Raw genomic sequence first — 25,611 nt, 5'->3', positions numbered from 1 at the left:
TATATATATATTTATATGGCTATATGTACAAATATACACATGGATATTTTACTCTACAAAGTAACTGCAACTCCAGGGAGAAGCAGAACATTTAATCTGATAGAGCACCTGAAACCAAACATCCAGCCCTTGACCCTGGCTCAGGCACAGGTAGAGCCTGGTCTGCTCCAGGATTCCCTTTGTGTCCTCCACTGGGCACACGTAGAAGCCATGAAATAATTTAGGACATTACTGGAAATACATCAGTCTTTTAAACACAGGCTTTGCAGACCATGTTCTTGTCAGCAAAGCATCTCTTTGCAAAGACTTTGGAAAGGGATGCTATAGTGTAAAAAGTTGAGCAAAAAAGCAGCAATTTTGGTGTGACTTGGCTTGATGTGTGGGTATCTGTTTCAGGCCACCTGAGGCCTTTAAGCAGCTGAAACAGTATCTGCACCTTTTTTATCTGGATTAAAAAAAAAAAAAATCCTCCTACTTATTGCTTAGTCGGGGACCTGTGGGATGAACGAGATGTGCCTCCATGCTGGATTAATGATTAGTTCCTCATTCCTGGGCTCCTGTAGCTGTGGGCCAGGTGCCCAAACTGGCTGGTGGCCATGGGGTTGGCCCATCCCCTCCCAATGGTATCCACAGCTCTGGCTCCTCTGGGAGCTGCTGCATCCTCACAGAAAACTGGGCTGGCCCCAGTGGCAGTAGCAGGACAGGGTGCAAACACCACAGCAGCACCGGGCAGGGGCAGGCAGAGTGATGCCACAGCCCATGTCAGACCCTTGGCACTCTGCCTGCTCGCCAAGTTGCCACTGCTGGCTTTGCCACAGCACGGAGACCGGGGCCACCGTCTGCCAGCAGCTGCTGCAGTGCCTGTGAGTCCATCATGGAAGGTCCCAGCTGCTGTGGAGCTGGGGGGATGGATGAGGGTCTCTCTCTCTCCCTCTCTGCAGCCCACAGGGATGTGTCCTAAAATATCTTGAAGCCTTTCAGCAAGGTGAGTGTGGGAGCCTTCCTTTTGCTCTGAGCCCGCGAGGACTTGACGGTGACCAGCTTGGCCTGCGCCACCGAGGGGATCTCCTTGTAGTTGACAGGGGAGAGGGTGTTGAAGGTGCAGGTGGCCAAGCTGTGGTGGGTGGGCAGGGCCACCGGCGTGGCCACGGGCGGGCAGGGCCGCTCCTCGGAGATGAAGAGTGGCCGCACGGGAAGGTTCCACTCCGCCTGGCGCCGCACCTCCCGCACGGCCTCGTGGAAGACGTGCTGCACCCGAGCGAAGTCCTGGCATGCTGACACCTCATGGAAGAGGCACCCAAACCTGCTGGCGAGGGACATCCCTTCTGCTGAGAGCACCTGCCTGGCGAGAGGGGAGGGGATGGGTGCAGGATCCCTTGGGGCACAGCAGCCACCCGAAAAAGGTGCAGGTAACAGATCGTGCATCCCACGCTTCCTTTCCAAAGAGCACCAAGGTAGCACCTGCCCATCCCTGCCCTGGGACAAGCAGGTACATGAGTCCAAAAGAGTTTTGCCTTTCCCAAAATCCCAGAGTAATGGCCTCTGTGTCCCTGGGGAATCACACAGCTTCTCCTGTGAGGGATGTGTTCCAGGAACCCAGGGGCGAGTGTGATGACAGTGCACTGGGAAGCAAGGAGGAGGATATGGGGCAGGTCCTTGCTCTGGGGAGGGGGATACCTCCATCGTGGGAGCAAGAGGGTTCCAGCAATGCACGTGACTCAGGGGCCCGTGGGACCACAGAGCAGCACAAAAGGCCAGAAAAACATATTGGGCACATCCAGTCCTGGCAGTGGGGCTGGAACTAGAGGGCTCCAGGGAAGGGAAGGGCATGTCCAGAGGGGCTCCTCTGGCTCAAGCCCTGCAAGGGATGGTGACGCTGCCTCACCACTCAGCCAAAAAACATCCTACTGAAAATATCAACGGGCTCAAAATAAACACATCAGCCCTCGGGCAAGAGAGCAGAAACTTCAGGGATGTGGGAGGATGTTGCAAATACTAATGGGGGTGGAAATGCCCGTGAAAAATCAGATCTGGGCTTTGCATCCCAGTAGGAGGGATGGGGATGTGTGAGCTCTCTCCCACGGGGAGCAGGCAGCCTTACCGCGTGCCCGGTACCTGTACTGCTCCATGTCCAGCTTGTTTCCCAGCAGGAGCACGGGGCAGCGGCGCTGGCAGCCCCGCGCGTGCAGGGCGAGCACCTCGAGGTAGCGCTGGCAGCCCTCGAAGCTCTTCCTGTTGTCGATGCTGTAGACAACCAGGAAGGCGCTGGCCCAGCACAGGTAGCGCTCGCAGTTCCCGGGGCCATCCTGGGGGTGAGAGGAGTGCCTGAGCTGCAGTCCAGTCGTGGTCAAGCCATGGTCCAGCTGGTCATCACCCCCACAATGCCTTACCTGGTCAGCAGTGTCCATCACCTTCAAGAGCACAGGCTGCTGGTCCACCAGCTCCTCTGAGGAGTAGGTGTCCTCTGCAAGAAGGGTGGTTGTGAGGATGGGCTGGCACATCCTGTCTTCTTCAAAGGCAAGCAAAGCCCAGGATGCTTGGGACACCATGGGAAAATTTCAGCCCTGATGAGGAGCATCCTCCACCAATGCCTCCCACCTTACTCCTTCCTGAGGCAACTTTATTTTGGGGGACTGGTGGTGATGTTGCTGGGCAAGCCTGGCTAGGAGCGCTTATTTCTCCCCACGTGCTGCAAGTGTGGACTCCCACAGGAGAAGGAGGGAGGGGAAGGAGCTTGGCACAGCAATCACTGCACCCAGGCCTCAGCCCTTATCTAAAAGCCATGGCCTGATGAGATAAAGCAATCTGGAGGCTTGACATGGGACTGTTTCCCAATAAATCAAGTGAGAAGAACAGTCCTTTCTTTTGGAAGGAGGGCAGGCAGGGAGAGCAGTTGAGCCATTCCCCCAGGAGAAAGATGCTTTCTTTGGGCCAGCTTTTAACGGATGTGTTTCGGAAAGGTTTTGACGTGGGAAGATGAAACCACATTCCCAAAAATATCTGAGGAAGAAAGGATTTATCCTTCTTTCTAAGACTCACTGAATTATTAGGGGCTGGAGTTGGTTCTTGGACAAGGTCCATATCTCCTTAATGTCCCTGATAAATCATTTATGGTTCTTCCCCACAGCCTGGAGTCAGGCCTAGGAAAATAGTTATTAATTTCTCAAATGAGTGGAAAAAAAATGCCCAGAACTGCTCACTGCAAAACTCAGCCCCAGGGTCGCCTGCTGTGCACCCGTCCTCATTTCCTCAGCCTTTTCCCTGCCCAACAGACATGAGATGCTCCTCAAAGAGCCTCAAGAATTCAGCTTTTGGTTTTTTGGGGGCAATGCGAGGAGCCAACATTCCCATGGTAAGTCCCCCCAGAGATGTCACTGCTTTCACCTCTGTTTTAGCAGATGGTTTTGGGTCAAATCCAGCCCTTCTTGTTGTTTTTTATATAATTTTGGGTGGGTTGTTTTTTCTTTCTCCTTGCATGCCACATTCATGGGAAACGTGGGAGTTGGGAAGGATGCTCCATGGGATAAGAACGTGCCTTACTTACCCAAGTTGGGATCATATTCACTGATGAACCTCTTGGTTAGAAACTTCACGGTCAGAGCTGCAGGAGGTGAAAGAGGCAGGTGAGGCAGGTGTCCCCTGACGGCAGCCGGCAGCTCCCCGATGCCCTGCCCCGCCCGTCTCACCTGACTTGCCGGCCCCTCTGCAGCCCAGGATGGCCACGTTGCACTCGGGGAGGGAATTCTGGGGCGGCCGCTCGGTGCTGGCTCGGGGTTTGCCGAACATCGAGGACATCCTCGGTCCTGCGGGAGAGAGCGGGGGGACATGGAGCACCCGCTGCCATGTCGGATGGGAACCTTCTCACTGCCTGGCTCGTGCGTGTCGCAGCCTGGGGGAGAGAAGAGCTCAGCAGCACCAGGGTGGGAGATGCCCCCTCTTCCATCCGCATCCTGGAGCCAGGCTGGCATCCTCATCCCACAGTGGCGGCCAGCACCCCACCGAAAGAGAAGGACCCCCCCAGCCCTCTGCCCACCCATCACACCCCAGAAAGAGAAGAGAAACGCAGCCTCCCACCTTAAAACCCACGGCCGGAGGAGACGCGGGGTTCTCCGTGAGCGCGGGGCCGGGACAGCGGCGGCCCCTGCACGGCCGGGGCTGCGATGAATGAGGCAGGCGGAGGCGAGCGCAGCTCCCGCTGCTCGGGCTCCAGCCAAACTCCTTGTAAGGAAAGCTGCCACGCCGCGGGGCTGGACACGCTGCCCCGGCCACCCCGAGGACAGTCCCCCCGGCAGAGCACACGCCGGCACCCCGAGCTCTCCTGGCTTCGGGCAGGGACCCCCGGGCCCGAGACCTGCAGTGCCTCGCCTTGGTGGCCACCTCGCCGTGTCCCGATACCTTCGTGAGCCCTCAGCTCCTCGCCGTGTCCCCAGCAAGCCCAAACCTGGTCCCTCTGTCCTGTCTGAGGCCGGCAAACTCATCACACCTCCGGCAGGCAGGAGCAGCATCCGGAGCTGCCTGTCCAGCCATCCTGTGCACCACCTGCCCGGCTCCTTCGGACGCAGTTAAGCACTGACACCTTCTGCTCCCGGCAGAGACTTTCGAGGCAGAGAAATACCCTTTTCCCAACCAAAAGACTCGGTCCCAAGAGGAAGAGGGAGCCCGGGGAGTACTCACCAGTGCCCGTACCAATCCATCAGCCGGCACCCAGTGGCTCTGAGCCCGAGTAGGTGGCGGAGGCTGAAGTCAGCGTTGTCATGGTGATCACAGCCATTTGGGATAGGGCTCAGTGCCCGGGACCACAGGATAAGGCCCCTGGGCCGGCCCCGAGGGACTGCGGGAGGGGCCATAGCCGAGGCTGGGGGGACAAGGCTGCTCCGTGGCCATGCGGGGCTGCTGCGCCCTTGGGAATATTGCCCGTTAATACAGGCAGGATATTTTTAAACCCTCCCAAAATAGTCTGGGAGTGTGGAAGTCCCTGCAAGCCCCAGGGATGGGGAGGATGGGGATCACGGGGATAACTCCCCTGCAGGAAGCAGAGCCCCTCTGAGGACCCGTTACCCCAGACCCCCTTTGGTCACGGGTCTAGGGTGCTTAAAAGCAATTGGAACTAAATATGGTATTTTAAGCTGGATATCCATGAGGATCGGTGACAGTGGCGCAAGTGCAAAATTCTCCCATTCTCCCCTAAACTCAGATTTCTGGGGGAACCTGCTGTGGCCATGACTCTGAGGCAACAGCTTTGCCATCATGCACTGCCTGGAAAGTTCCCAGATGCTGGGATGAGGAGGTTAAGGAAGGAGCAAAAAGACCTTCAACAGGATGAGCTGCTCAGGTTAAATTTTTCATCAAAAGAAAACACTAGCTGCAAACTAGTCACAGGTAGTGATGGGGAGATCCAGGAAGGAGCCCCCAGGTGAGCCCTGATGTCAGCCTTCCTTGGCATCCCATGGCGGAGCTGAAATGGAACTTCGAGCCAGAAAAATCTGTGATTAGCACACAAACAAGTGATGTGCCACAAATAACACTTTTCCTCACTCTCAAGCTCTGTGTCAGTAAACAGGGGTTTATCTCTTCCCACAGCCAGGTATTATGGGGAGCTGGGCAAGCCCTGAGGCCAGAGGGGAGGTTTTCTGGTGACAAGAGGTTGCTGCACTTCCTTTTTCTCACAATGAGATTCCCCAGGTGAAAAAAAATAGTGTGGCCAGATGTTCTTCCCAGCCACACAAGTGTTGCCCTCCCCAGGTTGGGGCACTGTTCCTTAGGGCATCATAAGGAGGATCCCTGAGAGGGGAGAGACCAAAACCCAGTTTCTCCTGAGTGGCTGGGCATACTGCATGGGATGATCCAGGCACCTCTGCCATGCCCAGTGCTGGCTGGTGACACTGGAACCCTGCCCAAATTTGTGGGGGCAGCTGAGCCTGGTGGATGCCTTTGAAGGGCCCTGGTCACGAGCTCAGCTATCTTTAGCCCAAGGTATTTATATTACAAGGCTGCCGGGCAGTGCAGCAAAGGCATCAAAGGGTGGAGAAGGCCCGAGGGGGCTGTGCAGGGGCACAGCACGGAGGGGCATCAGGTGCTCCCCCACCCCTGAGAGCTGCTGAGGTCCCAGGCAAGGATGACCCCAGAGGAGGAAGGCTCCCAGGCCGGACCCCCGGAGCGGGTGCGTATCCGGGTGGAGGAACAGTCATTCTTGGTGGAGAAGACCTTGCTGGTGGAGAGCAGTGAGTACTTCCGTGCCCTCTTCCGCTCGGGCATGAGGGAGAGCACGCAGGAGGAGATCGGCCTGGGGGAGCTGAGTGCAGCCGGGTTCCTCGCCATGCTGCGGGTGCTGGCGGGCGAGAGGCCCATCCTTGGCAGCGAGGAGACCTTCCAGGCAGTGGAATGTGCTGCCTTCCTGCAGGTGAAGCCCTTGGCCAAGTACTTGATCCACTCCATCAACTCTGACAACTGCATCCTGCTGTACCAAGCCGCTGCCATATTCGGCCTCCTGGATCTCTTCCACTGCGCCGCACTCTACATCAGGGACAGCTACGCCGAGCTGGAGGAGTACCTGGACTGCCTCTCCGATGACCTGCTGGCCTACGTGGAAGCCCTCCTACCCAGCACCTTTGTGGCAGTGGGAGCCCACACACCCACCTTCGAGTTCTTGGAGGACCTCTCCAGGACCATCTGCTACTTGGACGAGGAGACCAACACATGGAGGACCCTCTCCTGCCTTCCGCTGAGCGCCAGCACATTCCTAGCCGGCATGGCAACCATGGATAATAAGATCTACATCGTGGGTGGCGTCTACGGGGCCAACAAGCAGGTGGTGGAGAGCAGCTTCTGCTACGATGCTGATGCCAATGCCTGGAGCGAGTTCCCCAGCCCTCACCAGCTGCGCTACGATGTCAGGCTGGTGGGCCACGAGGGCTACCTCTACGCCATCGGCGGCGAGTACGAGAAGATCTCGCTCAAGTCCGTGGAGAGGTACGACCTGGCCTCCAGCACCTGGACGTTCGTCTCTGACCTGCCGCAACCGAGCACGGCAGCGCCCTGTGCCCAAGCCTTGGGGCAGATCTTCGTTTGCTTGTGGCAGCCACTGGACACCACTGTCATCTACGAGTACGAGACCCAGCAAGACGCGTGGCTTCCCGTCACCGAGCTCAAGCGGCACCAGAGCTACGGGCACTGCATGGTGGCCCATCGTGACAACCTCTACGTCATGCGCAACGGCCCCTACGACGACTTCTTGCGTTGTGTCATCGACTGCTTCAACCTGACGTCGCGGCAGTGGAGCGCCCTGCCCGGGCAGTTCATGAACAGCAAGGGAGCTCTCTTCACCGCCGTCGTCAGGGGTGACACCATCTACACCGTCAACAAGATGCTGACGCTGCTCTACTCCGTGGAAGAGGAGACCTGGAAGCAGAAGAAGGAGCGGGCAGGTTTCCCACGCAGCGGCTCCCTGCAGACCTTCCTGCTGCGGCTGCCGAGACGTGACCATGACATCGCGACGTAGCTGGTCCCCCATCCCATGTCAGGATGCTCTCCTTGCACATGGCCTCAGCTCTGCACTCACTGCTCCCCTGGGCTCCTCTCCTCCTCCATGGAGTTCTTCTCAGGTCCAGGGATGCATCATGTTGGACCATGGAGGTGACATTAGACCCTGCCAGAGGGAAAGGGCAGCTCCTGTCTGCCTCTTCCTGCCCTGCACGGGCACAAAGTCCTGTTATCCATGAGCTCACAAGCCAGCTGTGTGCAGGACATTGTGGCTTCTGCAGAGGACAGATACCATAGAGATGCAAACATGGGATTTATTTATTCTGACTGCACTCTGAGGGTGTGCAGCATTCCACCTCCTCTCTGCCTTGATGGGAAATCATTCATTACATGCCGGAATTAAAAGGAAAAGCTATAGAAAAGCTTCTCATTGCTGTGTTTTACATTTACTCTTGCAGGTTTTTTCCTCCTGTGCTTCTGAAGGAAAATACCTCCTAACAGGGATCTGTGTCAGGACTCGCTTCTGCCCCGAATGCTTTTTCAGCTGCAGCTCAGTTTCAGAGCCTTACGTGGGAGTGCGGTTCCCACAGAGCCCCGCACTCCCCTGGGAATTCTCTGTGGCTGCAACGGGGTCCTGGGAGGAGGAGGGGAGATGGGGAATGAAGGAAAGCAGCTCCTGGGCATCAGGTGCTTAATGTGCCAAGGGTTTTCTGGGACCTGGGAACATCAATCACCCCCCTCAGGCCCCGGCACAGACCCAATGGGGTGGCAAGTGCTGGTTCTCACCAGAGACTTGCTTGAGCCAAGTCAGGGTCTTTTGAGGACATGGCAAAGCTTGGAAGTACAGAGAGTGCCAAAAGGGAATGAGGGCTAGGGAGCCATTACATGGTGATACCAGGCTTGCAGAGCTCCACAGCCAGAGGAGCTGTTCCCATCAGATCCCACTGCCTGAGCCCTCAACACCAGCTCTGGGGATGGCTGAGGAGCACAGAGCTCCTCTTTGTGACCACAGAGACCAGGGCAGCAGCAAACCCAGACCCCAGCTCAGCTGGTTTCCCATCCATGGGGCAGGCTTTGGGCTGCCTGTGCTGTCCAGGCCGGGAGGGAGCGGAAGGGATACCAGCTGGGATGCCTCAATATCTCCGCTGCTGATCCTCGCCAAGTTCTCAGCATTTTCAAAACAGTTCCCGCATTTGAGAATAAACCCACTCAACGCAACTGCAAACCAAAACAAACCAGAAAACCCCAGCTTGCACCCATCCACTGGATGCACCTTGTCCCCATTTGCTCTCTGCCACTGGGGCAGGCCACCACCCCAATGTCACCCATGAGGGGACTGCTGCTGGTGGAGCTGCAGGTCTGGCGGTGGCACGGGGGAGGCAGGGGACACTGACAGACCCGTCCCAGCTCTGCACTGTGGGCATTGTGAGCTGAGCAGCATTGCAGTCCCCAGGTGGAATGTTACAGCAGCCCATCAAATCAAATCATTGTCCCCTTCCCAGACAAAAGCAATTAATGAATTAACATTTCACATTGTCTTCTCCTGAGAGCAGCACATGGAAACACATTGCTTTAAAGCAATTTTAAGCTGAACAGCTTAAACATCCATTAAAATGAAGTTAAAATAACTCTGTTACTAAAATATTTATGTTGGGCTCCTGTGGCCAACCCTAGACCACAGAACTTGGCAGGCTCACCCCTACCCTCCAGCTCCAATAGCAAGTGATACAACCTCCTCCCCACCTCTACATGCTGCTTCTTGACAGTTCAGGGGTTTACAAAGATATTTGTCAACAAAATGTAAAAGGTTTTAAGATTTTAAGTGTAGCACTTGAGGGAAAGTGTGAGTCTTGGCAGGCAGCTGAGTATGGCATGGATGCTCCCCAGAGCCATTTGTTGCATTCATCAATCCAGACTGTGATCCAAAAAGAAAATCAAGATAATTTTAGATGCAAAGGGAGGAAAAAAGATACATTTCTTACCTCTGCGAGAAATGATCCAAGATCCAGGACCAAACAAACCTGGATGGAGGGTGAGAAGCTGCTCAGCCTTTGCACAGTGAGTTGGCACAATGCTGCCAGTGCGCTTTGCTCCACCAGAATTCAGCACCTCTGGCACCAGCACAGCACCCTTATCTTCTCCTTTCCATCCTCACCGTGTTTGCTCCGCCAAAGATCACAGTTGGAGGCGACGCGATCTGCCTAATCACAGCTTAACCTTTTGCAAGTCTCGTTTTTAAGGTGACATCATCTTGGCAAGGGGGAATGTAAGGAAATGCTGTCTGTAGATGGACTTGCCTTATATGGGCTGTATCAAAAATAAAAGCTTGTATAACCAAGGGAAAGCAGGAGGAAAAACAGGGCTGGGAGTTCCAAAAAGAGCCTGTGAGCTCCCCAGGAATATCTCCCTAGGACATGCAGGGTGCCACATTTTCTGTTTCAGTGCCATTAAAGAAGAGCAGGAATAAAGCATCCTTGGGGATGGATGGGTCAACTCCCCCAAAACATGGATGCCAAGTTTCCTTGTTGCATCCAGGCAAGAATGAAGGCAGCCATGGAGAGCTGTACCTTCCTGTTGTTGTCTGGCACCCACCTGGAGATCCAAGGAGAAGGGACATAGTGTTTTACCTTGATGGCAGCACATTGCACTGGGAGATTGTTTGGAAGGGTACAATGGAAAATGGTACAAATACAGCTAAGGATTTTCTCTGCTGGGTTGTGCCAGTTGGCATGCTGACAGAAAAAGACAAACATGTTGCAGAAGAACCCCCCCAAGCATCTTTACTCAAAGAAATTACATCTGTTTCTAATTCACACGAAAATAACATACTTTATGTGAAAACACTGTCACTGTTCCACTGCCAAGCCAAGACACACATCCTGTACAGTGATCTGGATCTCCCATTCTCTGTCCTTCAGTTACATACAGAATTCCCTTGGACATCCAGATGCTCCTGATGCTGACATTCATGCTTCACTTCATTTGGAACCACTGTATTCACAGTTTAGGGAAGTATCCCCTGAATTTTCCTGATTTGGGCAGAGCATGAGGGCAGTGAGCAGTTCCCCATCTCTCTGTTCTGATCTCATGAAGTTGCCTGAGGACAAACCTTTTCCTCCACCGTTTTTCATTGCACTGGATAAACCTCATGTATTTCAGAGCAAGGGCAGCTTGTTTTCTTTCTTTATCCACATGGAACTGTGTATTTTCCTCAAATATCTGGTTTAAAAGGAGAAGCTAATGTGATCAAAGTGGATTTCAATTACAATATTCAACCATGACTAAGTCAGCTGAGACTCTTCCCAAGCCAGGACCAACACATGTTCCTGCAGGAGCCTTCAGATTTTAGGAAAACAATTTATTCTGTTGATTTATATAATCTTTTAAGAATCCCAACTTGATTGTAGCTTAAAACATGACACCCATCACCCCAGGTGGAGGGAGAACACTGGTTTGGTTTGGTTTTTGCAAAAATCTAAGCCGAAGGCAGTTTGGATCTTCTTTAATCTCAATAGCTGAGATGATCAAGGGTGGGGATGTGTGGGTGAAGAGATAAACATTCCTGCTATGCAGTCAGTGTCTGAATGATAAACACTCTTATGACTGATGTCCATAAAATGAGACACCAAAGCAGAGCTTTGAAGTTGTGTGTCTGGTGCTTCCAGGGGTGGGGATGGAGCAGCAGAATCACTGAGTCCTTCTGGTCTGATGTGGAGGGGGGAAGCTGTGACTGCTCCAGGATGCTGCTCAGTGGGTTTTCATCACAAGCTCTTCCAGAGCCCTCTCCCTCTGATTCCCACAAAGCAAAAGAACTTCTTTGATTTCATTTTGCTGGAAGCCCATATCATTAAATTGAGCCAACAGATGCAAGAATTCAGCTGCCTGGAGGAAGAAGGAGGAGAGAAGAATGATGTTATCATGGATGGATATATCATGTAGTTTCAGAAAAAGCAGTGCTGTGGGACAAGGCTGCACTCAGATCTGGCTAAATTGTATCACTGTGACAGCAGATTGAGGACACACATATCCCTGGTAGCATTGAAACGTCTTAAATAAGAAATATTTAATAAAGTCAGCCTCTAGCTTCACTATTCCTTATACTATTTATATCAATTCCATGCAGTGTTTGCCTGCATTATGAAGAGAGCAGGGAATGGCAGTGAGCACAGCTGGAATTCATTTGTCCTGCTCCTCTGCTTTGTTCAGGCTAGGCCCCAGCGCCACAACGTCATCTGGAGCTGTGTCCTTAATAAATAAACCCTTCCCTGACACTCAGACCCAGGCACCCTCCCACTGCCACTGCCCTAAGGACATGGCAATCCTACAGGCATCGGCATCCCGGCAAACACTGCCAGCCTGGATTTCATGCAGCTCTGCCTTCCCAGGCTCTCCATTACCCCCAGGGGGAGACTGATGATGGAGACAAATGCCCAGTTCTCCATGGTTCTCCTCCCTGGGGGTAGAAGGGAGAGCTGGCAGGGCAGGACACAGTGTGAGTGTTGGTGGGCTCGGGACGGGATTCTCACACAAAGGCTGAGTGAGCATCGTGATGCACAACAGCGAGAAGGGTGGAGGAGAGTGAAGGAGCAGGTGTCCTCCCCCAGGGGTCCTTATGGTGACACTGCCCTAGGGGTCTGGCCCTCCATGAGGCTGCAGGAGGGCCTGTGGAGGCAGAGGGAAGCGTGCAGCCCACCGAAAAAGAGATCCTGGAGGACACAGCACAAAGGGCTGGGCTGTGCCATCCCATTCTGACCTTTTTCTCCGAGTACTGGAACATTTCCATGGCTTCCTCCACCTGCCCTTCCTCATAGCCCTGCTTCAGCAGCCGATCACAGGCACCCAGGTAGCTCAGGAACTGCAGAGGAAGACAGACAGGTTAATCCAGCCTTGCAGGCATGGGGAGCAAGGCCTGTCAGGAGCCCCCTTAACACCTCCCAGGAACACCCTATGGGGGGTTCATGAGCCACCACCATCTTGCCAGTTCCCATCTAATGCTCAGCCAGGGAGGTCTGTCTGTCTGTCTGTCTGCAGGATTTCCAGTGGGAGACAACATCTTGGTCCCCCTTCACCCTCCCAGGGTGGGAATGGGAAGAAGGAGGAAACCAAACATGTGAACACTCAAGATGCAGAGCGATGGCCTCCAGGGTGAGGCAGAGCCTGTCCCGGTGGGATGACTTTGCTCAGCTGACCCCACATCCCTTTGATGCAATGGAGTTCAGGCACCCGTGGGTTTGCTCCAGGGTCCAAGTGCAAAGCCCACCCCAGGGGAGACCTGTGTGCTGTCATTACTGAAAGTAAACAGTTATTTTTGGCTTTCCTCGTTGTTCTTGGAGTGCTGACGCACAATTCCCAGCAGCATCTTTTAAATATCAAGAGAATCACTCACTGTCCAAAAACAGTTGAAGTAGTCATTGTCACATATCGAAACCTCAGGTATCAACAGCAAGCAATCTTTACTGCTTGGTCACAGCACAGGTCTTCCTTTTAACTTCAGCTGGAACATATTTTCCAGGAAGATTTAGACTACTTTGGTAGTTTGGTACTTGTAAAAGATGCATGAAGGGTCAGGCTTTATCTTGGCTGCATTGGGCATAAATGGGAAAGATGGGAATTGCTGATGAAGAAGGCAGACCTTGTCTTTTGGTGCAGTAATCTCTTCTCCAAGGGAGTGGGAGTCCTGAGGTTTATACAGAAGGGAGCAGGCTGTACCCATTTCTACCCTTAATAAGACACACTGCTTCTTCATTTTGAAGCCAGCAGCTGCTACAAGACGCCCTCGCATGGCTCTGTGAAACATGGGCTGGGCTCTGCCCATCTCTCTGTGCCTAGATTAAACCTCTATGGATTGAAGACATAAAGCTTCCCTTCCCACCTCAGCTCACCTAAACTCCAGCGAGCTCTGGGGAGCTGGTCCAGCCGGGGTGAGTAAGGAGGGAGCCGGAAGCTGCAGGATGACTCAGCCACAGAGCAGCTCCGTGCGCCGACCAGGCGGGTGAGAGCTGGCCCACGCAGCAGAGGCAGCTCCCAGGGGAATGGGAAGGAGACTGGCAGCTGGCAGCAGCTGCTTGGTGCTCTGCCTGCTCATGTCCTGCCAATATCTGCTCTTGCTCCCTGGCTTGACAGCCCCATGGATATTCCTCTTGCTCAGCTGTGATTAAGACCCTTCTCTCTTTGCAATAACTACTTGGATAATTTAGCCCTAAAATCCTCTGCTGGTATGGGCAGATCCAGCCCCGAGTTTGCCAAAGGAGTCAAAGCCAGCAGCTTGCCTCATGTCATGAGCCTCTGAGCCCACCTGGACCTTTCTGACATTCATCTGGACAGAGACATTGGGAATGAGGATGCAGCACAGCAGGCAGGGACCTACTCACATACCAGGGGTAGGAGGAGGCTGCATGCTAAGTATTTTCAATAAATTTCAGGTTATTTTAGAGGGTTCCTTGGGAAAAGCACTCTGGGACTCCGCTGCAATGTTTACAGGGATTCCCTTCTTGCTCCAGCACAGGGAAGTTGTGTTTTGGAGAGAGCCCAACCAAATCTCCAAGGTATTCCTACAGTCCCACTCTGACAGGATGAGCCATGGCAATAATCAAACGAATCCAACAGCTGGGAAAAATGATGTGCAAAAAGTTTCCATATATGGGGGCAAAATTTGTACCTCAAAAGGACATGGTGCTTCACACAACAGATTGAACAGATAACAAAGCCAGCCGTGATTATGCACTGAGAAGCTAAGGGCAACTCATTGCTATTTTATTACAGCAAAAGTGTAATCTCATGGAAAATCCTGTCAGCTGTGGTCTGACACCAAGTGGAAAGGCAAGGCCTTCAAAAATCTACCCCAAAGAAGACAGCCATTCCTTTCTCCATTAAAATCAAGCTTTCCTTTACCAAAAGTTTCTCCCAGTGCTGTGCCAGCTCTACCAACCTGACTTAAGCTTTGCCTTCCTGTCTTCTGGAGGGTGAGGATGGCTTTCTGGGTGGGGTAGCCCAAGGCTATGACGGGCTCGATGAGGTCTCTCTCCTCTTGGCTCAGTGCAGAGAGCAGGTCAGCTGAGGAATCTGGCTGGGATCTGTGGCAGCTGAGAGGTCGTCCAGGCGTGGAGGCAGGGGGGAGGCAAGTGTAGGGGCTGAGGGACTGCAAGGAAAAAAACAGATGGTCTTATTGCTCCAGGTCATGGAATGAGCTGAACAACCCAGGCTGAGGCAATGCTTCTGAATACTGATGGTTACCTTGCTCTCTCCAGAAGAGGGAAATTCCCATACAAGGAACATCAAATGAGCATCAAATGAGACTGGACTTAATTAAATCCAGGCTCAGCTATAGATACAGGTCAGAGAAGAGTGTTCAGGGTGGGTGTTGTACAAACACACATAGGCATTTAATCTCTCCTTAATTACTCCATGTCAAATGCAACTGCATATAAATAACCTGGTAATTCAAGTGTCTGATGCTTTTATTGCAGGTTTTCAGTAATTCATCTCCTACATCTCTCAAGCAGCTGGATTAGATGCAATTTCTTAAAAGCAGGGTGCAATTCAGATTTAAGTTGACAGAGTACTATTTACTCCATCCTTTCACATCACTGTCTCTATCACTAAATGATCTGTATTTCTACTAGGACTATGAAGTCCAAAGTATCCTAGAAAAGACATAATGTCTGTAAGGGGACATTTCCCTATAAACCCCACTTTTATCTGTTAGAATGGGATAATGTAGCAAAAAGAGGACAACCCCTCCATATTTTACTCTTGTTTTAGTGTTTCAATTGAAAATCAGATTAGACCCTGATTGGGAAAAACACAGATGTGTTGGACAGAGAATGTAAATGTGCATCCAGAAAGCTTCTTTCAACATCAGTGACAAAATCAAACCCTTTCTTCACTTCTCGTGAAAACTTCAGCAATTCCTCATGGGTCCAGTCTTTCCAAAGCCCCATTTTGCTTCCTTTTTGCTGGGCCAGCCCCCACCAAATGAGACTAATTCGACGCCCTCCACCTCCCTCCTCTCCCAGTGATGAACAAAGGGCCACCAAAGGAAGCTTCTCACCGGTACCGTGGGCTTGTGCTGCTTGATGGGAGGGATCGGCGCGGCTGTGGCCGGAGGAGTTGGCACACTGGTCCCCTGCTGGGACACGTCTGGATCTGGCCCGTATTTGACGCTGTGGTTGGTGCCAGGGCACTGGGGCAGCAGCCGTGGCACCAGGATCCCCCTGCTCCCTGTGGCAGCTCTGTTCAAAGGATGCACCAAAGCAGCCAGCTTCCTCCTGGCGGCTCCCAGCTCGTTCTTCATGTTGTTAAATATCACCATGGATCTTCTCTGCTTGCTGGGGTCTGGGCTGGCTGGGCTGTGGACGTTGTTCTCTGGCGAGGGCTCCAGCAAGCCGGGTGATGTCTTTGGTCGGGTCTGGTAAAAGCCGGGGCGTGAAGACACACTTCTCGCAGAGCTTCTCCTCCTGGAGAGGAGCGTTTCGTCCTTGTCATTCTCTTCCCAAGACGTGGAGGAGTATTCATCATCCGAGTAGTCGCCCTCCTCCGAGTGCCAGGTGTCACTCTCGGTGTCGGACAGGACCGCCCTGCCCTTGGCGTGCCCGTAGCAGCTGTCGGCAGCGCTCAGGCTGATGGAGCGCCGCACTGCCCCGTCCCGACCCCGCCCCCCGTAGCTGTCGGCGGGGTCCACCAGCAGCAGCCAGCACGGGGGAGCCGTGGGGACGACTTCGGAGGTGACTCGATGGCGGGAGGTTTGCTGCTGAGAGGCCACCTCCACCCAGTACAGCACTTTCCTTTCCAGCGAGAAGTCGTGCTGCGGAAGAGCGAGAGGCAGCTGGTGAGGACACGAGAAACGCGGCATGGAGCAAACTGTGCACTCCATGAAGCATCTTAAGGGCTGCAGGCTTCCCACATCAGCTCCTATTTCCCTGAGCATTAGGGCTGGCAGTAGGACTGGGCAGTGTCAGTCTCATCTCTATAGGGAATCCTCAAATTCATACTTCAAAAAAGTCTTATCTATGAAGTCATTACTATTGTGAGTTGCACCTAAAATTCTTTGGAAAAGTATTTTATGCTTGGAGGTGTTTGTGTCACTTTGACTGTGGGAGGCAGGAGTGTGCAGACATCCCAATTTTAGGCAGCTGCAGAGAGGCATTGCATCCAGCCACAGGCTGTGCCCAGAATGGTGGCAGAGTTTGTTTGTGACCCTCATTAGCAGCGCTTGGCAGAGCCACTTCAGGGGCTCAGAAGCCACCAAGAGGAGAGATGCCACCTCGGGCAGAAGCAGAACCAGCCATGAGATTATCTAGTGGCGCCAGGGTCTCGGCTGGTCCCCAAACAGAGTTGTCATTTCCACATAGTTCAGCTTAAAATATAAGTGTGTTTGTGACTGAAATCTGAGGGTTTTCCTGGAACAAACAAGCCTTGCCTGTCCCAGAGCTCTCCAAACAAGGTCTCCTCCTGACAGGCAGGCAAGTACATTCACAGCCCAGGAATGCTGTTTTTACTGTTCTTGCCACTTGGGTCAGCTGTGGACCCAAATCAGCCTCCCCAAGGAAAACACCCTCACATCCCTCCATAAGGATCAGCCTGGACCAGCAGCACAATGGTTTAGCCTCAGAGGGGAACACTATCTATATGCTTCCAGCCCAGGTAGTAGTGCCTGCTTATAGCTGGTAGATTTATTGGTGAATATTTAATAAATATTATTAATAAATGAGACGTTGATAACTCCAAAGTAGAAAACAACCCCAGAGCAGAGCCTGAAATTTGTCCTCCTATCCCAGAAAACCCTAACCTTACTTCTTGGAAAGGATTTTTAGAAAGTAACCCCAAACCAACCCCATCATCACTGCCATACACCACTAATCATTCTCACCTCCTCCCAATAATTCTGCAAACCAGCCAGTGAGGAGATCAGTTAGGTGGTTTCCCATCCCTTCTTTCATGAGAACGCTGCTGACATCCCTTTGAGGATCCCCCAGCAGTGACTTGGCTGTGGACTCACCATGGTGCTCACGAGGATGTCGGTGCAGTCAGGGAGCTCAATGTCCGGGGCAGTGACTAAAGGGATTTCTCCCTCTGAGTCCCCATTGAGGCTCATGGCTGTCCGGAAGGGAACTTCATCCAGGTAGTTCATTGCTGCTGCCTGATTTCTTGCTGCTGGAGGAAGGGAAACAGAAACTGTAAGAGCATCTCTTAAGCTGGCTGGAAGGAGAGAAAGATGAGCTGTTTCAAGTGCCAGCTGGGTAAAAACAGATTGGCAAAATCTTAATTACTGACACCAGGAAGCTTTGTCTGAACTAACCTTTGCTATTCTCAGCTTGAGCCAGAAGGACTTGACCAAGCTTATGGCTTCCTTTGGCAGAGATCCTGAGTATTTTTCTCCTCCATGCTTGCCCTGCTGCTTCCCATCACTCCTGTCTCTCCCTCTCCCTCTGGTGCCATTGCACACTCCCTTCCCCAAGCTGGGATGGACTGAGCACTTTTTCCAGTTACAGAGGGGGAAAGCACAGCCAAGGAGGACACCTTGCAGGACTCCCCTGTCTGCACAACCTGTGGTGATAGAGCTCATGCACATGGCCTCGTGCTGCTAAGCCATCACACAGAGCATCCCCAGGGAGCTGGGGTGAGGGCATTCCTTCGGGCACTGCAGCAGCTTACTGGGAGCCAGGCAAGGAGACGGTGCATCAGGCAAGCTTGGGGATTAGAAGGATGTCAAACAAGCCATTTTTAAGATTAGCTTTTAGGACCATGCATTCATTTTAAGTGTGGTGATTGTTTTAGATCAGGAATTGCAGGGGAAAGAAAAATTGCTGGTGAATTGGGAATGCTGTCAGGGAAAATATTACTTCAAGTGTCACCATCAGGTCCCTATAAATGTCTCAATTTACTGAAAAGCCATTACTTGCTGCATGAAGCCTCGAGCTTTCAGCTTCCCAGTGGTGACAGTGTGTAAAATCACTTCTTTTATAGATTATAAACTGTTAGGAGCTGGTAGCCAGTCTTCCACCAAGTTCTGGTACTGGCAGCATGTGCCTGCTCATCCCAAAGTCCTCAGCACTCATCCTCAGGTCACACAGTAAGTATGTATGTGACATCCCTAAGTGCTTTTCCCAATTATGTTTTTCCTTTAAAAACAAACAGCTTCTATGACAACAAGGATAAACATTCCACTAAAAGGAAATATGCAGAAGAATATATACAAGGATGACAAAACTGCCTGTTTAAAGCAAAAATAAACAGTCTGTAATGGGAGATGGGGTTCAGGGCACTTTCCTGTGTTGGCAAAGGACTCACAAAGAGCTTCCAGGCCAGAGAAAGTGACACACAATCAACATGCACAATCACTCGGGCAACTCAGCTGGTTGTACCAGAATGACAACAGGGTTGTCACTTTGCCTGTTTACACCAGGAGCCTTTAATACCCCTGCACAAGCAGAGCCCCTAATGAGCTTTGTGCTCCTGCACATGTCCTGCCACTAATACACAACACAGGCAATGTGTTGGGATCCCACGTGGAGCCAGGCCATCTGCTCAGCTTAGGAGGGCTCAGCCTAAGGGAAAATCCACGTCAGCACTGACAAAGGTGATGCCTGAAAACATCTGTAAGCAAAGCCACCTTCCCTCAGCTTTCTGCTACAACCCTGAGCAGCTCCTGCATGCAGGGGGAACTGACCTTCCCTGCAGCTTGGGCTGTAAACTGGCTCTTCCCAAAATCCCAGGGTGCTGAGGAAAGCCGTGTCTCAGCATCTGTCACCCAGAGTGGCTGCACTCAGGTTCAAATGATACTTTAAGGGATGGTGATGGGTAGTGAGTGTGTCTGAAGCCACAATGAAGAAAATATGAGAAGATGATGGTATTGTACCTCTCTGTATTTCACTGCATAAATACTGTGCTTTAAGAGAGGCTCACATAAGTGTTAATTCCCAAAACCACAGTTTAGAAAACAAGAAGTACTTTGGGGCAGGAGCAATCACAACAAAAATGCTACTAGAAGAGGATAAAAGAGGGTCAGTCATAAACACCAATTCCCACCAGAAGGGAACTCCTACAAGGGCTCTGACCTCATGTTCTCCACACCAACCCTGCCCACTTTCACATCGACACTGGCCAGTGCACAGACCAGTTCACATCAGGAAGAGGATATGCCTAAACAGCAGGAAAAACACAAACTGCACCAGGACCAGGGGAGGAATAGGATACATATGAATCTTGGAAACTCACAGCCAACCTCTCTCTTTTTCTGGGCTATACAAAGTTTTTAAAACTTAAAAACAGTGGGAAATATTACACCCAGAAAAATGAGAATCAAGTCTGAACACCACTTTTTAAATTAATACCCTGTGTCCGTGTATTTTATGAGATTTTAAACATTCCTCCCCATCTGTGGCTTCAACAACTTCCTCACTAAAGCCATTAAACATTTTAATGCAGATGCCGTTAGACAAGAGCAAATACACAGAACATACCTAAAGGTGGATCCCCCCCTGGCACTTTCAAGCCCTATGTTTATTAGCAGTATGAAGCTGTCCTTACCATCAGATGAACTCATGGAGCTCTCTCCTCGCAGGGCAGGGAGAACAGGGCTGCTGCTTTGCTGCTTCCTTATCTACTGCTCAGCTCCTTAAATTCCTGCAGTGTCAGACAAGCAGCTGACTTGGACAGCTTTAAGATAATCACAGCTTAAGCAGTTGGCCTGTTCCATCAGACATGCTGATGGGATAAGGAGTTTTGTTTAATTGTTTAAGCAGAGCATCCTCTGGTCACTAAACTGCCTGAACTGAAAGTGTTGGGTTTGTATTGGTTTTATGCATCTGTTTTTATTTTTATATTTGAATCTTGTGCGTTTTCATCAGGGAAGACTCCCCAGGATCTGACTCAGCCTTGGGCCTGGAGTAATGAGATATTAGAAGTGACATTAGGGATGGGAGGATGTAGAGAGGAGCAAATCAGAACACCAACTGCAGAGAACTTCATGGCAATCTGTATTGTGGGGTGCTACAGGTGAGCAAGAACTGCAAACTTCTGCACTCAGGTTCTATCAGGAACTACCAGTTCGTGTCTCTTACTGACAGAAACCAGTGCAAAGGTTCAGCCAGGACACTACTAACATTACACCCAAGGCCCAAGTACTGAATTTAGGCAATGACACACGTGAATTACGCACGGTTGTGACGCCAAGAGGCAAAGCACTGGTGAGATTAACTCGATTCCCACACACTGGAGCTAAGCAAGAATAAGGACTGCAGCTCTGGAAAGGTGCCACAGCAATCTGTGCAGAACAGCAAAGCTCCAAATCCATATGGCCCGTCACAGTTACAAGCAAACTGTCCAGAACATGGAAAGCTTTATATCAGGTGTCACCTCTGTCACCTCGCAGGAGGGAGAAGTTCCTTCACACAAACCTTTCCCCAACAATTCTCTCCTTGTTGGAGTTGTATTTGATGCAAAGTACTCAAACAAATCTCTTCCCTAGCGTGAAAATGCTTTAAACAAAAATCCATTTTTCTCTACTTGTTCTGTACAAAACAACCAACTTACAAAATAAAGCTGTTATTTTTAATCAAGTATTATAGACATGATATGTCCCTATACAAAAATATCTATATAGTCAAAACACTTAGAGTAGGTTAGACTTCAGATTTTATTAGTTTTTTTTCCAGCAGGCTTATTCATCAAATATGTATTTATTCACATGGCTGTCTGACCTATTTCACCACAACTGGGAATTTTTTCCATGTTTTGGTATCAGCTTTAGTCCACAAAAGTAAAATGTCAACAGCTGCTTTAATCAACCTTGGAAAACCTTGTCTTGTTTGTACTTTAGAATTCGTTTAAACTTGCCATAGGTTTCTTTCTACACCCAAAAATACAGGAACTATTTTGACAGTGATGCTTGACATGCTTCATTTAAGAATAAAAACATGTTTACTAATGACCTCTTCTTTTTATTTTAAATTTCTTCATTTCTGAAGTTTTCATCATCCTTTATAAAGATAAAAGCCACTAAAAATAGGATGTTAATACTGGCACAAATACCACCATCAGCAATGTTCCTTTATTAAGATTGAGATTTAACAAGAACTCGCAGCTGGATTGTAATTCTACACCACAACAGACCTGGCAGCTCTGGGCTTGCTCAGCTATCTCCCTGCACAGTCAATCAGCAGAAACAATTACTAAACTTTTTTTCAAGATGTTGCAGTAAAGACATTCCAATACCTGGCTGCCGAAAGAGAGGACGAGACTTCCTCTTTGGACCCTCTCATATTTACACGTAATTATAACGAAGCAATCCTCCAACGTTGGAATAATTTATTGCTAAATTATCTGACAGCAGTGGCCCAAGTGTCATTGGTGGGGAGACTTGGGAGAACCCATCCTGGAGGGATGCAGCTTCCTTCGGGGTGGTCGGATGGCACCAAGTACTGATCCCATTCATGCCTTTAACAGAGAGAGTGTTGTTTGAGAGGAGAGCTGGGATTAATTTGGTGGTAAGATTTATACACCCACATAGATGTTACTGATCGATACAAAACCCACAATACTTGTACTCTTAAACTTGTTTTTCAAAAGACAAATGTGAAAATTCAATGTTCTGTTGTTAAATTGAATGGTTATGCATGGAAGTGCACTCTGCCTCACACGGGCATCTGTTGGATATGACTCAAGCAAGAAACTCAAAAAAACCAGAACAATCCATTGCATAACCATATTTAGAAGCTGACAAACCAAAAGGGGCACTGAATTTACAATTGCAAAAAACAGTGTCTGCCATCTCTGATGATAAAATACTTTCTTTGGTTTTACCTGATCTGGATTAGAGCTGCTACAGAATGTTCAGCTTGCAAGTAGTAGTCTCTGAAAGGCTGCAGTAGATGGGCGAGTGGGAATTCAGCTGTGAAAACACAGACAAAGAAGTTGTTTAATAATCCAGAGAAACCTTCCATTCCAGTGAGTCTCAGAAGCCCATAATTTGCAAAATCATTTGCTACTGCCCAGCTGTAATCTGACATTTTAGGTCCCTAAATTATATATAAAACACTGTTTATATGTTGCACATTTCCTGGTCCGTACCACAGGTGCCAGAGGAAAGCCAAGACTAGCAAAACTTCCTGACTCCACCACCTAAAAAAAGGGAACATATGAACACTGAATCTTTACAGATTACCTGAGTCACACTTACCAAAGCACCAGACTAAAGCATCTATGGTTCTGGAATTATTTAATCTATCTGTTTATTCTCACTTCAGTTTAATCTACAACCTCTTCTTGCAAAACAACATGAAACCAGCTTGAGATGTGCTGCAGTCCATGTTGAAGAGTTCAACAGTTCCTCTCACACCACAGGTGTTAACAGCACTATGTTTATCCCCCATTCTCAGACCACGAATTACTCCAGTGGATGATTCCTTTCTCAACTAGATCTGTGCCTGCATTTCAAATCCAGTGTCTGTGAGATGGGGATGTGATGTGGAAAAACACTGCTAAGAACAGGAGGCAGAATTTACCTGGATCCCCAAACAGCTTAGAATCCATTTCCAGTTTCTGCTGTAGTAGTCGTTCCCTTTCCTTCTTCTGTTTCTTTTCCATTTCCCTCTTTCTTTCCTCCTCCTGTTCTCCCTCCAGCATAACCCTTAATGCTCTTTCCTCAGCTTCATACAGTTCTGTGCGAGTTTTGAGCAATGTTTGGAGACTCTCCACCTGATTTTCAAATGCTTCATCTGCTGAAGGAGGTGGACAAACACCTGAACAGAAAGAGAAGTGATTTTAAGTTTTCAGATTCAGACGGGGGTTTGATACCAGACTTGAGAGCAGAGCTGGCAAATTCTCAGAGGAACATGAGCTCAACCTTGTTAACAGACAGAATTCTCTCTGAAATAATCCTTCTTCCAGAAGGAGCTTGAAAACATACAAACACAACCACTGAATTCAGCACTTTTTACCTATTCCTGTAATTAAAATCACAATGAAGACACAGCTTTTTGAAGCTGTGCCTTGCTAGTCAGCACAGGGCACCCTCATCTTATTTCCTGTGTGTGCAATTAAAAAAGTTTAGACCCATCTCATAACGAACCTTTCCTGGCAGCAGCTTCTTTCCTCAGTTTCCGAAGCTTTTCCAGCCCGCGCAGGACGTCCATCATCCTCTTTGTATCTGCTTGTTTCTTCCGGACTTCAGACAGGACACTGTCAGCAGCAGCCTTCAGCTCTTGTTCCTAGGAAAGGAAGGAAAAAAAGAGATGAGATGTGTGAGATATCCCTCAAAGACACAAATCAAGGGGTATTTTCAGAGATTAGCAAAGCACTGAAGAGCAGAGTGACTTCACAGTAACAGCAATAAGACAAGCCAACCATCCAGCATGGACATTTTATGAAAAAAGGCTAAAATACCACAGACTTCAGAGAAAAAAAAAATGCTGTGGGACTCATAAATCTGGGCCAAATCACAGAATCATGGAATTGTTAAGGCTGGAAAAGATCATCAAGTCCATCTGTCAACCCAGCACCACCACCATGTTCACCACTAAACCATGTCCTCAAGTGCCACATCCACAATTTTTTGTACACTTCCTAGATGATTTATGAATTATGAAAGCCTGAGAACCTTTAGCCACAGAAATTTAGGGTAAATATTTTACAATAAACAGAAATCATCCCGATTCCACAGATCTGCAATTAAGACCATTAACCTGCCACAGTCTGACCACAAACCCTTCCTCAGCAGCTGCTCTGGACCATCCCAGCAGCAGAATGGCAGAAAGGGAGTTCTTTAGCAAAAAACAAACAGAAAGGTGCCTCCAGCACTTCCCAGCCAGTCTAATTTGAGGTGGTATTTTTTGCTTTGGAGATGTTTTACTTCCCCATGAGATCAAAAAGCTTGTAAACCACAAGCCTTAGAGCAGGAAGCAAGGCTGATGGATACTGAAACAGCACGGATCACCACAGGGTAGCTGTGTGGACAGGCTGACACTTGGGACCAGAGAAGAAAACCTCCAGGGGTTCAGAAACAACTTAAACCCCAATTTCATGTCAAGGCCTAGAATATGAGGATGGCAAAACCGAGATGCCCACCAAGACTTCTAAGCAAGAAGCAGGGCTGCAGACCTTGGGAACAGCACGTCTCTCAGAATGCTGAAGTCATGCAGCAGCTCGGTGGCACCCACTGAAGCAAGGGAGTCAAAGCCAGGTGTGGGGCAGGCACAGCCCGCCGTGCCCCCACTACCGGCAGAGATAGCCACCCCTGCCCCACCGCGCTGTCCTGAGCCCCGGGGAGGGGCAGGACCAGGCACTGGGGACCATACCCGGTTCTTTTCTTCCACCTCCTGGATGCACTTAGCCCGCCACTGGTCGATCTTGGCCTCCCGCTCGGCGGCTCGGGCCGCCTCCTCTTCCTTGGCCGCCCTGGCTTCGTGCTTCCTCCGCTGCAGGCGCAGCCTCCTCTTCCTCGCCCTCTCGGCCTTCCTGCGCAGCGCCTCGCCGTACCCGGGCTCTCGCAGGGGCCTCACGACCTCTCGCAGCTCCCGCAGAGCCGCCTCCGCCTCCTCCCGCGCCCGGGCCCAGCCCGGCTCGTCGCCCTGGTCCTCGCTGCGCCGCAGGGCCCGGCAGAGCGCCGCCACCCGGGCCACCCGCCCCAGCGCCGCCACCGCCACGGCCCGGGCGCTGCTGGGGCTGGCGGCGGCGGGCGGCGGTGGCGGCGGGGGAGCGGCGCGGCGGCGGCCGAGGAACTGCGACAGCCACAGCTCATCCTGCTGCCGCTGCACCGCCTCCTCCTCGGCCGCTGCCCGCGGCGGGGCCGCCGCTAAGTAGGGGACGCCCGGCGGGAAGCGCGGTCCCCCCTCACCCGCAGGCGGCGGCAAGAAGAAAGGCGGGGGCGCCACGGGCCCCACCGCGAAGGGCGCTGGGCGGACGGCGGGGCCGGCGAAGGGCGGCGGGAAGGCGCGGAAGGGCGGCGGGAGGCGGGCGGGGAAGGGCGGTGGCTGCGCCATGATCCCGCCGCAGCCCTCAGCGCGCCGCCGCCACAGCGCCCGCCGCAGCACAGCGCCGCCTGGCGGCCCGGAGGACCCGCCCCGCCCGCCTCTCGCTCCACATAAAATTAAAAGTTCCCAAAATTACTCCTAAAACTTGAAATGCGTGGGGATG

General features: G+C 51.2%; 4 protein-coding genes across 10 annotated transcripts; 1 reads left to right on the top strand and 3 right to left on the bottom strand.

The window, feature by feature from the left end:
• Positions 1-23: 23 nt before the first annotated feature.
• On the bottom strand, positions 24-9,599 carry RASL12 (RAS like family 12). Of its 5 annotated transcripts, none has more exons than XM_053987876.1 (6): positions 9,462-9,599; positions 3,687-3,803; positions 3,545-3,601; positions 2,391-2,464; positions 2,116-2,306; positions 24-1,342 (listed from the first exon to the last, which is right to left on the bottom strand). In XM_053987876.1, exons 2-6 carry the CDS (start codon positions 3,793-3,795, stop codon positions 958-960), a joined length of 816 nt encoding a protein of 271 aa, XP_053843851.1. In that variant the 5' UTR covers positions 3,796-3,803; positions 9,462-9,599; the 3' UTR covers positions 24-957. The 5 variants fall into 5 exon arrangements, with proteins under 5 accessions (XP_053843851.1, XP_053843849.1, XP_053843847.1 ...); XM_053987874.1 differs by lacking the exon at positions 9,462-9,599 and adding an exon at positions 4,675-5,268 and having other exon boundaries at positions 2,102-2,306; XM_053987872.1 differs by lacking the exon at positions 9,462-9,599 and adding an exon at positions 4,675-5,268.
• Positions 5,262-8,957, top strand: KBTBD13 (kelch repeat and BTB domain containing 13). The gene has a single exon (XM_053987866.1). It carries the CDS (start codon positions 6,116-6,118, stop codon positions 7,496-7,498), a length of 1,383 nt encoding a protein of 460 aa, XP_053843841.1. The 5' UTR covers positions 5,262-6,115; the 3' UTR covers positions 7,499-8,957.
• A 576-nt stretch (positions 9,600-10,175) lies between the features above and the next one.
• UBAP1L (ubiquitin associated protein 1 like) lies at positions 10,176-21,779 on the bottom strand. 3 transcript variants are annotated; one of them, XR_008438914.1, is made up of 7 exons: positions 21,694-21,779; positions 17,477-17,631; positions 15,530-16,282; positions 14,408-14,617; positions 12,233-12,334; positions 10,309-11,361; positions 10,176-10,211 (listed from the first exon to the last, which is right to left on the bottom strand). XR_008438914.1 is itself a non-coding variant. In XM_053987867.1 (6 exons), exons 2-6 carry the CDS (start codon positions 17,606-17,608, stop codon positions 11,227-11,229), a joined length of 1,332 nt encoding a protein of 443 aa, XP_053843842.1. In that variant the 5' UTR covers positions 17,609-17,631; positions 21,694-21,779; the 3' UTR covers positions 10,224-11,226. The 3 variants fall into 3 exon arrangements, 2 of the variants coding, with proteins under 2 accessions (XP_053843842.1, XP_053843843.1); XM_053987867.1 differs by lacking the exon at positions 10,176-10,211 and having other exon boundaries at positions 10,224-11,361; XM_053987868.1 differs by lacking the exon at positions 10,176-10,211 and having other exon boundaries at positions 10,224-11,361; positions 17,477-17,628; positions 21,694-21,758.
• Positions 21,772-25,481, bottom strand: PDCD7 (programmed cell death 7). Its single transcript, XM_053987870.1, has 5 exons — positions 24,774-25,481; positions 23,549-23,687; positions 22,983-23,219; positions 22,282-22,369; positions 21,772-21,915 (listed from the first exon to the last, which is right to left on the bottom strand). Exons 1-5 carry the CDS (start codon positions 25,455-25,457, stop codon positions 21,798-21,800), a joined length of 1,266 nt encoding a protein of 421 aa, XP_053843845.1. The 5' UTR covers positions 25,458-25,481; the 3' UTR covers positions 21,772-21,797.
• Positions 25,482-25,611: the final 130 nt, after the last annotated feature.

Source organism: Vidua macroura, chromosome 12 (assembly GCF_024509145.1).
Source record: "Vidua macroura isolate BioBank_ID:100142 chromosome 12, ASM2450914v1, whole genome shotgun sequence".
Taxonomy (NCBI): Eukaryota; Metazoa; Chordata; class Aves; order Passeriformes; family Viduidae; genus Vidua; species Vidua macroura.
The sequence above is the reverse complement of the archived record's forward strand: the minus strand, read 5'-3'. Positions and strand labels throughout refer to the sequence as shown.

What these genes read in the sequence shown, in the direction of transcription:
- UBAP1L (XM_053987867.1), bottom strand. Translation starts at nt 17,608, where the DNA reads ATGAACTACCTGGATGAAGTTCCCTTCCGGACAGCCATGAGCCTCAAT. An exon ending in AGCACAAGCCCACGGTACCG is followed by an intron (nt 14,618 to 15,529) that starts GTGAGAAGCTTC and finishes TTTTCCTTGCAG; the next exon opens with TCCCTCAGCCCCTACACTTG. An exon ending in TCCAGTACTCGGAGAAAAAG is followed by an intron (nt 11,362 to 12,232) that starts GTCAGAATGGGA and finishes TTCTTCCTCCAG; the next exon opens with GCAGCTGAATTCTTGCATCT.
- PDCD7 (XM_053987870.1), bottom strand. Translation starts at nt 25,457, where the DNA reads ATGGCGCAGCCACCGCCCTTCCCCGCCCGCCTCCCGCCGCCCTTCCGC. An exon ending in AGAAGCTGCTGCCAGGAAAG is followed by an intron (nt 23,220 to 23,548) that starts GTTCGTTATGAG and finishes CTTTCTGTTCAG; the next exon opens with GTGTTTGTCCACCTCCTTCA. An exon ending in GCAGCTCTAATCCAGATCAG is followed by an intron (nt 21,916 to 22,281) that starts GTAAAACCAAAG and finishes TCTCTGTTAAAG; the next exon opens with GCATGAATGGGATCAGTACT.
- RASL12 (XM_053987876.1), bottom strand. Translation starts at nt 3,795, where the DNA reads ATGTCCTCGATGTTCGGCAAACCCCGAGCCAGCACCGAGCGGCCGCCC. An exon ending in CAGAGGGGCCGGCAAGTCAG is followed by an intron (nt 3,602 to 3,686) that starts GTGAGACGGGCG and finishes CACCTCCTGCAG; the next exon opens with CTCTGACCGTGAAGTTTCTA. An exon ending in TGAATATGATCCCAACTTGG is followed by an intron (nt 2,465 to 3,544) that starts GTAAGTAAGGCA and finishes CCCTTCTTGCAG; the next exon opens with AGGACACCTACTCCTCAGAG.
- KBTBD13 (XM_053987866.1), top strand. Translation starts at nt 6,116, where the DNA reads ATGACCCCAGAGGAGGAAGGCTCCCAGGCCGGACCCCCGGAGCGGGTG.